The sequence below is a fragment of the Cenococcum geophilum genome (genome assembly GCF_001692895.1).
Source record: "Cenococcum geophilum 1.58 unplaced genomic scaffold K441scaffold_32, whole genome shotgun sequence".
In the NCBI taxonomy this organism is placed as follows: domain Eukaryota; kingdom Fungi; phylum Ascomycota; class Dothideomycetes; order Gloniales; family Gloniaceae; genus Cenococcum; species Cenococcum geophilum.
This window is the reverse complement of record NW_027137590.1, coordinates 594379-609026: the sequence shown is the minus strand read 5'-3', so window position 1 is coordinate 609026 and position 14648 is coordinate 594379. Positions and strand designations below refer to the sequence as shown.

The window sequence follows — 14648 nt, the reverse complement described above, 5'->3', positions numbered from 1 at the left end:
TCTTATTTTTATTAGCAGAGTAGTGGTTCTTGCCACATTTTATCCGCGTCACCATCACCAAAACAAGGCTGTACATAAATCTTTACCTAAAAACCCATTAAAGGCCCCTTGAGCGCCTCTACCAACTCAAATACAACTATAAAGCTCTATAGGAAGGCCCTACATGAAGCTCTGTGGTGGAGGGTACTATTCGTCGTCGTCGTCGTCGTCGTCGTCGTCGTCGTTGAAGGTTCCTCTATAGCAGATTCCTCATGTCGAGGAAAAATAAAGCTAGACGAGAATAGGTCTCTATTCATGCAAGACAGGTTTCTTCCACAGCAGACCCGTCGTGTCGAGGAGAAATGAAGCAAGATGGTGATGGTGGTAGCGAAATAGGTCTATTCTGTATTTTTAAATAGCTAGATTTAGATACCCAATAAGACAGGCCCTCAGGATTCGGCATGCATTTTGCTACTATCTCCTGTGGTTGGCCTCTCCTGTAATCCGTTCCTTACTGAAGGTTTGAAATCTGCTCTTTGGCATGCAAAGATAGCTCACTACTCTAGTGATACGGTGAATGATGCACTTTATTTAATTTGTGCGCACGAGCCACATTTTATTGCAAACTTGTCACCCAATCGCGCCAATCCACCGAGATTTAGGCGCATGTGAGCGGTCGAAGCGCACCTCAACACCATCACGAACATTCTGCTCGCAAACACAATGGATCTCGGCGATGAAGGCAGTTCTCCATGGGGAGGTTAGTATCGCATCGGTCTTTTCTTCTTGAATTCTAGCTAATACAAAGCCACAGACGTGCCGTCCCGCTCTAATTCAAGCCAAAATCTCCCTAAGGCTTCTAATGATGACCGCCTACGAGCTTCAGGTACAGCTGCAGCCATAGCGCTACCAAAACGAAACAAGCTCTGACACTTTGTAGATTCCCTCGAATCCTCAATACCTACCGCAAGCTCCGTCCCCAACGTCTCTGCTGCTCCCCGATCTCCTGCAGGTCGAGGGCCAAGGAGACGTCAGTATGGCACACAACCAACTCGACTAGAAGCTGTGGAAGACCCTTTAGGGCCATTAGGGGCTCCTACTCCACCATCACAGCCCGATGAGCCACCGGCGCCCCCGCAGAAGGAGCTCGCCTCTGCGCGGGTCTCGCGACCCACTACAGCAGCTTCAACATCTTCAATTCGAAGTATGATGGATTCGGTAAATCTCGATGATGAGGAGGATGACATGCGTATATCGGGGCCAAGGATACCACCTCCAGTACAGCCTCCGAGTAATAATGCGCCTCAGAGGCAGACACAACCTAGCGTGAGCGTAGAGCAGGCAGCCAAGCCCACATTCCAAATTACAGTGGGAGATCCACATAAAGTGGGAGACCTCACCTCTCACACGGAATACTCAGTAATGACAAAGGTAGCCATGTTCAGTATTGACCACTGTTTTAACTTGCGCTAACCGTACGGTGGCATTAGACCACATCGAAAGGATACCGCAACCCGGAATTCACAGTTTCCCGTCGCTACCGAGACTTCCTTTGGCTATACAACCAACTTCATAATAACAATCCAGGCGTCATTATACCACCTCCGCCTGAGAAACAAGCCGTGGGTCGGTTCGATGCGGATTTCGTCGAGTCGAGACGGGCTGCCCTCGAGCGGATGCTCAACAAAACAGCAGCGCATCCCATATTACAGCATGATGGAGACCTAAAACTTTTCCTCGAGAGTGATGCGATTAATGTTGACATCAAGAATAAGGAGCGAAAAGATCCCGGCTTGGGGGAGAGTAAGGGCATGTTTGGCTCTATCGGGATCTCTGTTGGAAGTAGCGGGAAGTTTATTGAGCACGACGATGTAGGAGCCCCTGATAACTCTGATATGCCATAGGTGTGTCATGGAGCCTGACTGATTTCTTTTTCCAGTGGTTTCATGACCGCAAAATATACCTTGACGCACTCGAGGCCCAACTCAGGGCACTCCTCAAAGCGACCGACACTGTCGTAGCACAACGCAAAGGCCTTGCGGAAGCTTGCGGTGATTTCTCAGCGTCGCTCCATTCCCTGGCTGCCGTCGAGCTCTCTCCTTCCCTATCCGGCCCGTTAGATGGCCTCTCAGACATACAAATCCGAATACGTGAACTTTATGAACGTCAAGCGCAGCAGGATGTCCTTACCCTAGGTATTGTTATCGATGAGTATATTCGCTTGATTGGGTCCGTCAAAACTGCTTTCCAGCAACGGCAAAAAGCATACCATGCGTGGCATACAGCTGAATCGGAGCTGCAAAAGCGTAAGACAACTCAGGACAAATTGCTACGTCAAGGCAAATCGCAGCAAGACAAGCTGAGTCAACTCAGCGCCGATGTGGCAGACGCAGAGCGCAGAGTGCATCAGGCCCGGCTGCTCTTTGAGGATATGGGTCGTTTGATGCGTGCTGAGTTGGAGAGATTTGAGCGGGAAAAGGTGGAAGACTTCAAGTCGGGCGTCGAGACATATTTAGAGAGTGCAGTGGAGGCACAGAAAGAGGTATGTGACTGCTTGTTGCCTTACCCTTCCTATTCTATTACTTTTCTTCCCCTCTTAATAGTAGCCCGGCTAGCTTAGAGTACGGCTAACGGGTACCCGCCAGCTCATCGAAATCTGGGAGACCTATCTAATGCAACTTGACGCTGAGGATGCCGAGGGCTTCGGCCAGGTCCACCCACCTGCGGGTGTTATTGCAGCACCGCTTCCCTCGGATATGAAGGCTGCTAACACTACTGAAAGACCTGATAGTCAGGATACAGAGACAGATGCGAGGGCTGCAGAGGGCACGAACGAAATCGAAGAGTAGCTAGTTTAGGTACAGCATTTGTAAATAGGTTTATTGTCACGAAGTCAAATGATTGGGTCCAAGAGAGTTACATCATCAATGAGACTCTGAGGCAATGGAGCCGCTGTTAAGAGATTCTATAAATTGAGGCTTAACAGCGAGAATGGGAAGGACAGCACGGTAGCTGTAGTTCTTACAGACTGAGGCACATGTAACTTGGGCAAAGCTTTAACTAGGCTTGGAGTATTTTCGGTTGTGGACGGGAATAACAGCACGAACAGGTCAAGTGTGGAGAAAACCAATGAGACTAATTATGTCGTTGCTTGGAAATCGGGTGAGAAAGTCGTTCTATTCTGTCTCCACCACGCCTGTCATAATGCTTTTTGTGAATGCCCACGTGCCTCCCAATTGTCGAAGAGTTGTGACTGCAATGAAACCAGCATATTTACGCCACCCCTTTGCATCCCATTGGGTGTGCTCTTTGGTCCTGCACATCTCACCGAGCGTATGATCTACACGGGCATTGTTCCGACGGTGCAAAGGACCTTGACAAACCCCTAATGGAAGGAATGGTTCTTGGGGTCAGTACAATTACCTCCGCGCTGATTAGTCGGGTTTGGTTATTCTCAGACGAGAGGTCCCATTTGCAGGGGATGGGCGTGCACCAAGAAAAGCCGCAATGCACCTTCGAGTAACTGCGTCTGCAGTACAGTGAAGTGGAAGCCTGAGATGATGATGTTTGCAAATGCCCCGAGGCCGGAGGCCGAGAGTGTGATACAGATTGCAATACCACAATAGCACTAGGATTAGAGGTCAAGAAGAGCTTCCTTGATTCGCTCAAGGCGGAACGTTTTGTTCTGGATACTGGTTTGATTGGTTCGAACGCGTTCAATCATTAGAGTTTTGTCATCTTCTGTGAAGCATTTGGCTCGCATAGGGCTGTCTAAGTTACCGGTCAGTTTATGTGATCATGAAGAATTGCAGTTGTAAAACAGTACATACCAGGAAGCCACTACAAGACGAAGCAGCTCTAGAGAATAGAGAAGTATCCGTAGGTTAGGAAGATGGCTTGCCAGCTTTCAATAGTCCATGATGAATAAGGGAAAAGCAGTATACTAGAAGACCACCAACGATCTGCTGTCCACTATTCATCATATACCAATACGTAACGATCTGGGCCTGCTCCTCTCGCTTATACCGCATTGAGCCCAGCACGAAGAGAGCTGACACCGGCCTCGAAGATACTGGGAAGCGTACGAACAGCCACAAGGCTGGCGAAGCTGGGGCAGACAGCATGTAGAGCGAGAGTTATGCTCCAGAGGACGATGTTTAGGCCGAGGCATTTAGCGATCGGAACGCGTTGGATAAGCCAATTTGTTGGGTATTCTACAATGAGGACGGCGATGTAGATACAAGTCGTAAGCCAGGAGTACTGTCATCTAGTTAAGCATGAAATCGACTCCAACAGTTTAACAAGAGGGCTGGTCGAATGGCTGGGGATCTGATCTCGTAATTGAGGGGTGGGGCTCTGCTGAATGGCCCACCGAGGCACAATCGAGACAATGTTTCTCAACTAACTGGGCTTATAAGTAGAATTGCAGGCAGAGGCCAATTCGAATGGTATTGACTCTGTGCGAGTGGGACTGTGTGAAAGCACCAGCATGCCGTGAGGGACGCCAGGCTGTTGCGCACATCGAATCGAACGAAGGCGGAATGCAAGGCTGAGCGAGGCTGATATCAACAGGCTCGAGCAGGCAGAATTCCAGTAGCTCTACAAATAAAGTTGGGTTGTTAAAACATCGAACAACCTGGGATTTCAAGGAGAACGAGCGCGTTGTTACCAAACGCAACTTTGAGGTAAGCCCATTCAGACGAGCACAAACGATTTCACCCGCCCTTGACCTTCAAAAGGGCGGAGGCTGGGTGAACGAGCTTTGGGGTTAGAGTTTGGGTGGGAGGGCGGTGAGCGAGGCGCAAAACCAGCAAGGGCGATGATTGGCTAGGCATCCCTAAACCGCAGTGTTGCCGGCTTCGTCTAGAATCTTCTCGAGCTTTGTGCGGGAGTATTTCAGCTTCTCCCTCCAAACACTTCTTCTACCTCCTCCATCCTCTCTCCAAACTGTTGAAAACGGATAGATTTCCTTCCTCTACCATCTTTACTGCGAGTCAATCTCATCCACTAGTGCTTTTATAAAGCCGTTAGACCCTCATAACCCTCTGAGAATCGTAAGTATATAAACAAACCTCACAGCCTCGTCATCTTCTAGGCAGAGACCCACACTGGTCACAGAACCTTGACTTCAATTATTGCATATTCTACAATTTTCTGAACCATAATATTTACCTCACCACTCAAGCGCACTGGCTATTAGTCACTGACTCCGTAATTGCATAGACAATTATCTCCCCCCACCGCAGTACTACAATCATGCCTGCCGAATCCTTTGAGTTTCAGGCCGAGATCTCTCAGCTTCTCGGCCTCATTATCAACACAGTCTACTCAAATAAGGAGATCTTCCTGCGAGAGTTGATTTCCAATGCTTCCGATGCGCTTGACAAGATCCGATATGAGGCTCTCTCGGATCCTAGCAAGCTAGACAGCGGCAAGGATCTCCGCATCGACATCATTCCAGACAAGGAGGCGAAGACACTTACAATTCGTGACACCGGTATTGGTATGACAAAAGCGGTAAGTTGAACTATAAGACTTGTTCTACGACCACCGGAACTAACAGTTTTCTTAGGATTTGGTCAACAACCTGGGTACGATTGCTCGGTCAGGTACCAAGCAGTTCATGGAAGCTCTGACTGCTGGTGCCGATATCTCTATGATTGGGCAATTCGGTGTTGGCTTCTACTCTGCCTACCTCGTTGCCGATAAAGTCACTGTCGTGTCGAAGCATAACGATGACGAGCAGTACATCTGGGAGTCAAGCGCAGGCGGCACCTTCACGATCACACAGGATACCGAAGGCGAGCCTCTGGGCCGTGGCTCGAAGATGATTCTCCACCTCAAGGAAGAACAAACTGACTACCTAAATGAGAGTAAGATCAAGGAGGTTGTCAAGAAGCATTCCGAGTTCATTTCCTACCCAATCTACCTCCACGTCCTCAAAGAGACCGAGAAGGAGGTTGAGGATGACGAGGCTGAAGAGAAGGAGGAAGACGAGGACAAGAAGCCCAAGGTCGAGGAGGTTGATGATGAGGAAGAGGAGAAGAAAAAGAAGACGAAGAAGGTCAAGGAATCCAAGATTGAGGAGGAAGAGTTGAATAAGACTAAGCCAATCTGGACACGAAACCCTCAAGACATCTCCCAGGAAGAGTACGCATCATTCTACAAGTCTCTTTCCAACGACTGGGAAGACCACCTTGCCGTAAAGCACTTCTCGGTTGAGGGCCAGCTCGAATTCCGCGCTATCCTCTTCGTTCCCAAGCGAGCACCTTTCGACCTCTTCGAGACGAAGAAGACCAAGAACAACATTAAGCTCTACGTTCGCCGCGTCTTCATCACTGATGATGCCACCGACCTCATCCCAGAGTGGCTTAGCTTCGTCAAGGGTGTTGTCGACTCCGAGGATCTTCCTCTAAACCTTTCCCGTGAGACACTCCAGCAGAACAAGATCATGAAGGTGATCCGCAAGAACATAGTTAAGAAGACCCTTGAGTTGTTCAACGAAATCGCCGAAGACCGAGAGCAGTTTGACAAGTTCTACTCGGCCTTCAGCAAGAACATCAAGCTCGGAATTCACGAGGACTCTCAGAACCGCCAGGCTCTTGCTAAGCTCCTTCGCTTCAACTCTACTAAGTCTGGTGATGAGACTACTTCTCTCGCCGACTACGTTACACGCATGCCTGAACATCAGAAACAGATGTACTACATCACTGGCGAATCCCTCAAAGCCGTGCAGAAGTCCCCATTCCTTGATACGCTAAAGGATAAGGGTTTCGAAGTTTTATTCCTTGTTGATCCAATCGATGAGTATGCTATGACCCAGCTCAAGGAGTTTGACGGCAAGAAGCTTGTCGACATTACCAAGGACTTTGAGCTCGAGGAGAGCGAGGAGGAGAAGAAGCAGCGTGAGGCCGAGGAGAAGGATTTCGAGGGTCTCGCCAAGAGCTTGAAGAACGTCCTCGGTGACAAGGTCGAGAAGGTTGTTGTCAGCCATAAGCTTATCGGTTCGCCATGCGCTATCCGTACTGGCCAGTTTGGTTGGTCCGCCAACATGGAGCGTATCATGAAGGCCCAAGCCCTGCGTGATACCTCCATGAGCTCGTACATGTCATCGAAGAAAACGTTCGAGATTTCACCCAAGTCCCCGATTATCAAGGAGTTGAAGCGCAAGGTTGAGACTGATGGCGAGGAGGATCGTACTGTCAAGTCCATCACCCTGCTCCTCTTCGAGACATCACTCCTTGTGTCCGGCTTCACAATCGATGAGCCTGTCCAGTACGCCGAGCGCATCCACAAGCTCGTTTCCCTCGGCTTAAATGTTGACGAGGAAGTCGAGACTGTTGAGGAGGTTAAGGCTGAAGAGGCCGCACCTGCTGAAGCTAGTGGGGAGAGTGCCATGGAGGAGGTTGACTAAATGCATTAATTAGTACAAAAGTGGATTTGGCGCTGTGATTCCCTTAAACTCCCTATCTTCATGTGTCACGCCTTCATTTTCATACACATAACTTCTCTTCTCGGCGAACGGTAATCTGCGGTGGATGCTGGTGATTGCATCTTCGCATTAGACGTGAAGGCGTCATTTCTTTTTCATGTGGAGGTTGACGGAATGAATGAATGGGTCCCCGATATGTACTATGAGTTTGTGCAAACTTGGAAGAGGTTTCTCGTAGGTAGTTAACGGTGAATGACAAATAAACATTTCAATATATTGACCAAGTGAGACGTGATTCCAGTCCAGCTCATTTAATAAATATTACTTCAAGGTTCATACAAACCGAAAAACCGAGGATGCAGGTCGCCTGACCATGCTAAAAGTTCGACTAACCTAACTATAATACTTATGTTTTAGACGGTGCTATTTAGATACCCCTTTTTAATAGGTAGATACCCCTCCCCCCAAAACACGTTTAGCGCTTGCCTTAATAGGTTAGAATATCACGTGCGTTTAACTTGTTTACATCTGTCAAAATCTCAACACCNCCCTGCCGATAGCCCTTACTACTACTACCACGGCCCTCAACGTCGCGCCCATAGCAAATTACGACTCAGCAGAAGCAGGAATTAAAGGCTTTAACGCCCAAGCGAAGCTGCAAGGCTCTACCATAATTATAAAGCGATCCAAAAAGGACAAACGGACTCCGGCGACCGTGCGCAAGCCCGCGGAGGCCGTTCGTAGTTATCAGAGGCAGTAGCACCTAATTAAGTTCACGCGCAGCCTCGTAGAGCACTATACAGTCCAATTAGTCGACAGGAACAGGTTAAGGTCAATTCTAGTAGTAGGCATAGTGGTGGAAGCCAATCTAGGCACGGGACTCGGATTATAAGATAGACCCTATCACTCAGCAAGCATTGCAAATCTTAGGACAGGGGATTACTGCATACACTCAAGGACCAGGACGGGATAGTTATAGAGCATTTGTCCTCTGTATGCAAGGAACTTGTCTGCAACTCGCTTCTGCTACTCTATACCGCACCTATATAGAGGAGCTTTGCCAAAACAAGCCATTAAGCCGAGATCTACATATTCGCTGCTCAGAGCTACTTGACCTTCGCAAGCGTATCCAAAGAGTTGAGGCTCTCCGGTTAGTTATGGGTCTTTTGAAGCTCCTTGATGAAAGTGGGGCTGCCTAATGAGGGGTAGAGCAAGGAAATATGGCAGCTCTTCAGCGCGCATTTTGTAGGTAGATAGGTATCTCACAACTGCTGTTGCTATATATATGAGTGTTCAACCTAAAACCAAACTATACGCCCCCGGTAGTTTTAAGAGGAAAGTGACCTCACAATTCCACCTAAGCCGAGGGTGAGCAGCGGTGGCCGAGGATGAGCCAAGCAAGGGAGCTTAGCACCAAGGGGAGCTTTGGTCTGTCAGACTCCGCTCAATGCATATTAGCCTTTTCTTCGAAGTCTTCGAAGTCTTCGAAGCTTCTCGTTAGCTTCTCTCCTAGGAGCTACCACCGTGAACTACGCGTCTCGGCTTTGCTCTTTTCTGGCTGAGCTTCGTCAACCTGAAGCTAGCTCAAAATGTATCTCAAGACTACCATCGTAAGCTCACCATTCTCTTTACAGCCAAGAGGACCAAACGCAAATTATTGTGTACTTGAAAGTCTTGATCGTTAATAATGCTGTCTTTTAGGGTCTCATTCTCCTCTCCCTTGCGTCGCCCTACCTCTATGACCGTGAACAAGTCCTCGAAACCTTCTTCCGCAACGCCCCGGGTAAACTAAATAAATTCTCTACGTTCAAGGAGTATGAAGTGAAGTTCGCGAATAAGCTGAGAAATTGCGAGGACGCTCTGCTGGACGAGGCTATGGGATTAGCTATACTAAGTTGTGATGTGGGGAGGGACAAGTGGAATACTGTCATGGTGAGATGAATTCTCTTGGCTACTTCGAGTCGGCTTGGAATGATTGCTCTTTCAAAAAGAATTTGGCCCAGGCTTGTTACAAAGCGTATTTGATTTCCGGAACGATGTGATTAGACACATAAACATGCGTCGACACTAACTATACTTTCTATAGGGCAATTTCCACAACGAACGGGTCCCTAGTGGTGCTCTCTATATTTATGACTATTCTAATTTCGATCTTTCCGATGAAGCAGCTGTTAAGCGCCTCACTCTTACCGACTTCCCATCCGGTGATACAGATTTCCATCCACTCGGCATTGAGTACTACGTGCCAACCTCTACACTTTACGTGGTGAACCACGCTAGCACCGGTTCTACTATTGAGATATTTCACCTCTCGGTATCATCTCTCACCGCCACACACATTCGCACTCTCAAACACCCTCTTGTGCATACACCAAATAGTATCGCTGCTATTACGGATACGGAGATCTATTTCACCAACGATCACTACTTTCCTGCTCGCGAAAATACTCTATTAGCAAAAGCGGAGACGTACCTCGCAGTCCCAGGTGGAAGTGTTGTGCACGTCAACCTCATCACCGACTCTGCTAAAATCGTGGCGCATATCCCCTTCCCAAATGGAATTGCAGTGCTTAATGAGACCACGCTTGCTGTGTCATCAACATCCAAGCCAGGTGTATACCTTTACACTATGACGAAACAGAGTGATCTAGTTCTACAGAAAGTTATAAGAGTGCCCTCACTCATAGATAACCTTTCAGTGGACGCAAACGGGAAGCTGCTTATAGCAGGCCATCCGCATGCTCCGAGCCTTGTTACTGTCTCGGGCGCGAGGGCGCTTTGCAATTCAGACAAACCGGAGGAAAGAGAAAGCGAGGTCTGCAAAGTGCGGGCGCCTAGTTGGGTCGGTGAGTGGACTGAGGAGGCTGGCTTGAGGGAGTTGTATCAGGGATTAGACTTTCAGACCAGCTGTACCGCCATAAGAGATACTAAGAAGGGCCTGGGGATAGTGACCGGGTTATATGAGAGAGGTATAATGGTTTGGAAGGAGTGAGGTGAGTTAGCGGTGAGCTCTCATGATGCCTTGATTTACTAGAATTCAACATCTGGTTGCTGAGGCTTCTGTTTCCCAATACTCAAGAAGGTTATCAGCTCAGCCGTCTTCATTCTTCGATTAACCAAGTCTTGGAATTCTCTAATGACGGCAATGCAAAGAAAGTTATGGGCCTTTCACTCCATGAAAGGCAAATATACACTTTACACATAATGGTCATGTGGAAAAAAAGTTCTTTATCCTAGTCTTTTCTTGTCTTGACCACGTTTGCTAGACTGGTTACCCTTTCTTATCCTTCAGCATTTGCCGACATGACCGTTGGAGCACTTCACAGTGCTCAAACTCCTCCATCGGCTTGGATGCTTTCTCATTGTCTTTACCGCGGTTGCGCCAGAAATTTGAGATGTCTGAAGATATCCCTTCCCGTGACCCAAGATCAAGTGCATCTATATGGATAAATAAATGCAAATGCTGCTCATCCGAGAGAGAAAGAACGTTTGCAACTCGAGAAGCACATGAGCAAAGCTTTCCGCAAGGCTTGAGATCCGGCTCAGGATCCGACCAAACTTCTCAGCAGAAGTAGGACTCGCTGTTTGGGTCCTTTTTTTTGCTCATGCCAAATTTTCGTGCAATGTTGGAACGCTTGCTAGCAGGTGGCTTGGTTGCTTTCCGAAGCTCGTGTTCCTTGAGCGGGACCTTTCTTGTCTTTTTTTTTCCTTGAGAAATCACATCATTGAAGATCTGAACAATGTTCATAGTGGTGCGTGGAAAAGTATTGGCTGTCTTCGAGATGGTTTTGGTACTTTCCAGGAGGTCTTATGGCCTTGGCTCTCTTCTGCATCATTTCGCCACTTAAGGCTACGAGGCACCGACCCTAGGTAATTGGTTGCGTAAGCACTGTGTACTGTGGACGAGTAAATGTTGCACAGTTAGAAATATGAAGTCACCCAGAGCAGCTTATCTAAGCAAGTACAGGCATGGAGTGGTATCGGTGAAGACAACGTGGCTATTTAAATAGGCAATCATTGGCTTTCTAGCATTTCAGAGTGTAAGTTAGCCAGCGCGAGGGAAATTGGCAAGTCCCCCATTCTACTTTACGAATTGACTTCCGTCTAAAAGTCTAATAGCCCCAAGGGAAATTCATCGATCAGGGCGAGCAGTGATATTGCCTCTACGGCAAAACTCTACGGCAAAACTCTACCCATTCTTATGTTTTAATCCATATCAAAAATCTTCAATCTTGCCTTTCCAAAGCTCCTTCGAATTATTGTAGAAGACAGATTTCTTTTCTCCTTCAGTCAAGAAATCCGCATCAGCTAGCCCAGCAATATTTGCTTTCACATCCCAGAAGCCAATGCCGTACGGATAGTCCTGCATAAGCGAATCAGCATATTGAGAGTGGTAAAGGAGGTGGAGATGTGAATTGAGACCATGATAAAGAGGAAAGCTACTTACAGTCCCAAAAACAAGCTGGGAGATTGGGATACCATAAGCCATTAAACCTTTGACTTGGCGAGGATAAATGGGACCGGCGCTATCGTACCAAAATCTACAAAGATCAGCCAGGCTCCGAGTTACTGAACTCCTCCGACACGTTGTTAAACTGGCAGAGGAATATGACCGTGTTGAACTAACCGCGTGGCATATATCTCTCTAGCCTCAGCCTGCAAATCTGGGAATCCAAGGAGAAACCTATCTTCAATGCAAGGGAATGCGCCAGCACCGTGAGAGATCCGATAGTGCAGTTTTGGGAAGTCGTGGATAGTGCGTGATGCTGTGAGAGAGGATATAGCGCGGGCGGTCTCGAAGTAGAACTCGCCTAGGCCAGAACGGAAAGGTGCTTTCAGATAGTGAGCTGATGAGAATAATCATACGCATAAAGCAGGTCTGGCATAAAGAGTGCCACGATTGAATACGGAAGGAGTGAGGATAAAGTTACAAGAAAACTTACCGGGATTAGAGGGCACCAGTCTTCCGTCGATATTGATAACCGGATCGGTTGGATGAACGAAAACGATCTCTCTATCACTCTTCCGGCTTTCTAGTGCTTGCCAAAGAGGCTTGAATGACACATCTCCAGGATATTTTCCCTCGTGATTTGTGAGAACGCCTACACCGATAGCTCCGAGGTTGTCGAGCGCATAGTTAGCCTCTTTAATCGCTGCGTCTGTATACGGAAGCGGCGTGATCGCCTGAAACGAGAACCTATCCGGGTACGTGCGCACAAGAGCAGCTACAAATTCATTAAGGACACGTGCAAGTGCAGCAGTCAGTTCTGGAGAGCCGGGGAAGAGGTTAGCTTGCGGTGTGGAGACACAAATAATGCTGCGTTTGACGTGGTTGTCGACCATGAATTGTAAATGCGATTGTACGTTCCAATTGGGCGTTCCTCTACCAGCTGCGGATGGCGCAAGTTCTCGGTACCAGTCTGGGACAACATGAACGTGAGTATCGATTCTCGTAGCATTCTCAAAGCAAGGAGGGTCGGAAGCCACAGGGACTAGGACGGCATCAATGGAGGCAAAGGCAGCGTCTGCGAATGGTAGGACGGTGAGATCAATACCATCTACGGTACGGTGCGTTAGTGTGCCGTTGAAAAGTGCAATGAAGAGGGGCCCACCGGACTTTGCAGCCGCAATTATTCTCGTGATTGTAGGAGAATAACTCATGTTGGCAAGTGAACTGCAGTATGATGTGGAATGCAAGACTGAGACCAGAAATGCGAAAATCACTGTAAGCATATGATGGCAACGTTGACTTAGATCCGAGAAGCGGATTTTTTCCAAACTCCGGCTTATAAATGTAGAGATTTAGTACACAAGAATGCTGCGCGTCGTAGGATGGGGAGCTGGGATGGTATAAAGGATGAGAACTGGGGTTACTGTGATGCACACTTGGAGTGTTGAACGGCTCCCCACCTTGGCAAGGGGCTAAATTATTCTGTATCACATTTCCGCTTTCATGTAATATCTGAGATGCATCGTTGTTCTTGATATCAAGTAGTTCTATGTTTGCGTAGGGAACGGTTCTAGTCGTTTGCCCGCTAGCTCAAAACCGCCTGCTATCGTAGTGCACCTAGTCCAAGTATGTCCGTAAGAAATTGCACCTATGCTTCTCCTTGATGTTTTCTCAGTCACTACTATCACCCATTACTCACACCAGCGGGGTGCCAGGTCCATCAGAACTTGCTCAGCGCGCAAGCTAAGTCCTCACAAGTACTGTGGGTGAAGCAGCTAGATGCAGGTGTATCACCTGGTAAACGACAGGACAAGCGAAAGCGGAGGTATCGGGCTCGCTGAGAACAGCACTGAGATGAACGGAGTGGGGGGAATCGTTGATGGCCTATTAGAAGAGTGTACAATGGAAGCTGAAACGATTTGGATATGCTGCTGGATAGCGAGAGGCCTTTTCAGAAAACCGAAGGGCGATTCATTCGCAGGATGTAGTGGTAGACGCATGGGCCACCTCGTGCACGGTCCCACCTCATGCATGGCTTTTCCCTACCAAAATACACCAAAATACACCATTTTATAACTTAATAATTATAAAAGCTATTAATATTAATATTATTAAATTATAATATATGCATTAATAGACAAACTGCTATTTTATCAATATGTTTAATTTTTAAGTTTAGAGTTTTATTTTCTAACTGTTCTAATAGTCCTAATAGTCCTGGTGGTGCTCCTAATAGGAAGTTATTGACGAAAAATTCGCTTTCGGTTTACGTGACACCCCGCGCCTTCCCCTTTTAGATATAGCATTCCTTTGGCTTCCCCTCGATCTCTCCCTTACCGGCCCCTCCTGCTCCACAGGCTCCAACTCAATCCTCCTCCCCACCCTCGCCACCTCCCTCACCCCCTTCGTCGCAATATGCCTATCCTTCAATTGCACACATAACGGCAGCACCCGCGACTGCCCCGCTGTTGTGAGGAGGATATTAAACACCGTCCCACCACTCCCCACCACCCCCTCACTCGAGATCATTCAGTCCGTCGATTACGCAGTACATCAACACAGGCGTGCGGTCCAGCAACGACCGCAGGACTTCTAGGCTCGCGCTCCATGACTCCTCCCCCCCATTCAACGCCGCGAGGCTTTCTTTACTGACATCTAACTCATCATCCGCCTGCTAAACTCCAACAGCTGGTAAATCAAGCTGTACACCAACCCCACCAACTCAACCTGCTCAATGCTCATCCCCGCCCGTACTTTGTCCCAATGCCGCTGGCAAAAATGCGAAAT

At 48.1% G+C, this 14648-nt stretch overlaps 4 protein-coding genes across 4 annotated transcripts; 3 read left to right on the top strand and 1 right to left on the bottom strand.

Moving 5' to 3' along the window:
• Nucleotides 1–702: 702 nt before the first annotated feature.
• Nucleotides 703–3168, top strand: K441DRAFT_706702 (Vps5-domain-containing protein; the record flags this gene model as incomplete). Its single annotated transcript, XM_067653679.1, has 6 exons — nt 703–739; nt 794–865; nt 920–1410; nt 1470–1850; nt 1919–2521; nt 2625–3168. The coding sequence occupies 6 exons, from the start codon at nt 703–705 to the stop codon at nt 2826–2828; spliced, it is 1788 nt and encodes a 595-aa protein (XP_067501901.1). The 3' UTR covers nt 2829–3168.
• Nucleotides 3169–4945: 1777 nt separating this feature from the next.
• Nucleotides 4946–7667, top strand: K441DRAFT_614626 (heat shock protein 90). Its single transcript, XM_067645694.1, has 2 exons — nt 4946–5496; nt 5552–7667. Exons 1-2 carry the CDS (start codon nt 5236–5238, stop codon nt 7391–7393), a joined length of 2103 nt encoding a protein of 700 aa, XP_067501900.1. The 5' UTR covers nt 4946–5235; the 3' UTR covers nt 7394–7667.
• Nucleotides 7668–9000: 1333 nt separating this feature from the next.
• K441DRAFT_678938 (putative paraoxonase) lies at nt 9001–10403 on the top strand (the record flags this gene model as incomplete). Its single annotated transcript, XM_067651208.1, has 3 exons — nt 9001–9021; nt 9113–9343; nt 9498–10403. The coding sequence occupies 3 exons, from the start codon at nt 9001–9003 to the stop codon at nt 10401–10403; spliced, it is 1158 nt and encodes a 385-aa protein (XP_067501899.1).
• Nucleotides 10404–11385: 982 nt separating this feature from the next.
• On the bottom strand, nt 11386–13249 carry K441DRAFT_663023 (amidohydrolase 2). Its single transcript, XM_067649134.1, has 5 exons — nt 13024–13249; nt 12355–12969; nt 12039–12243; nt 11859–11952; nt 11386–11774 (listed from the first exon to the last, which is right to left on the bottom strand). The coding sequence occupies exons 1-5, from the start codon at nt 13070–13072 to the stop codon at nt 11628–11630; spliced, it is 1110 nt and encodes a 369-aa protein (XP_067501898.1). The 5' UTR covers nt 13073–13249; the 3' UTR covers nt 11386–11627.
• Between the last annotated feature and the right edge of the window lie 1399 nt (nt 13250–14648).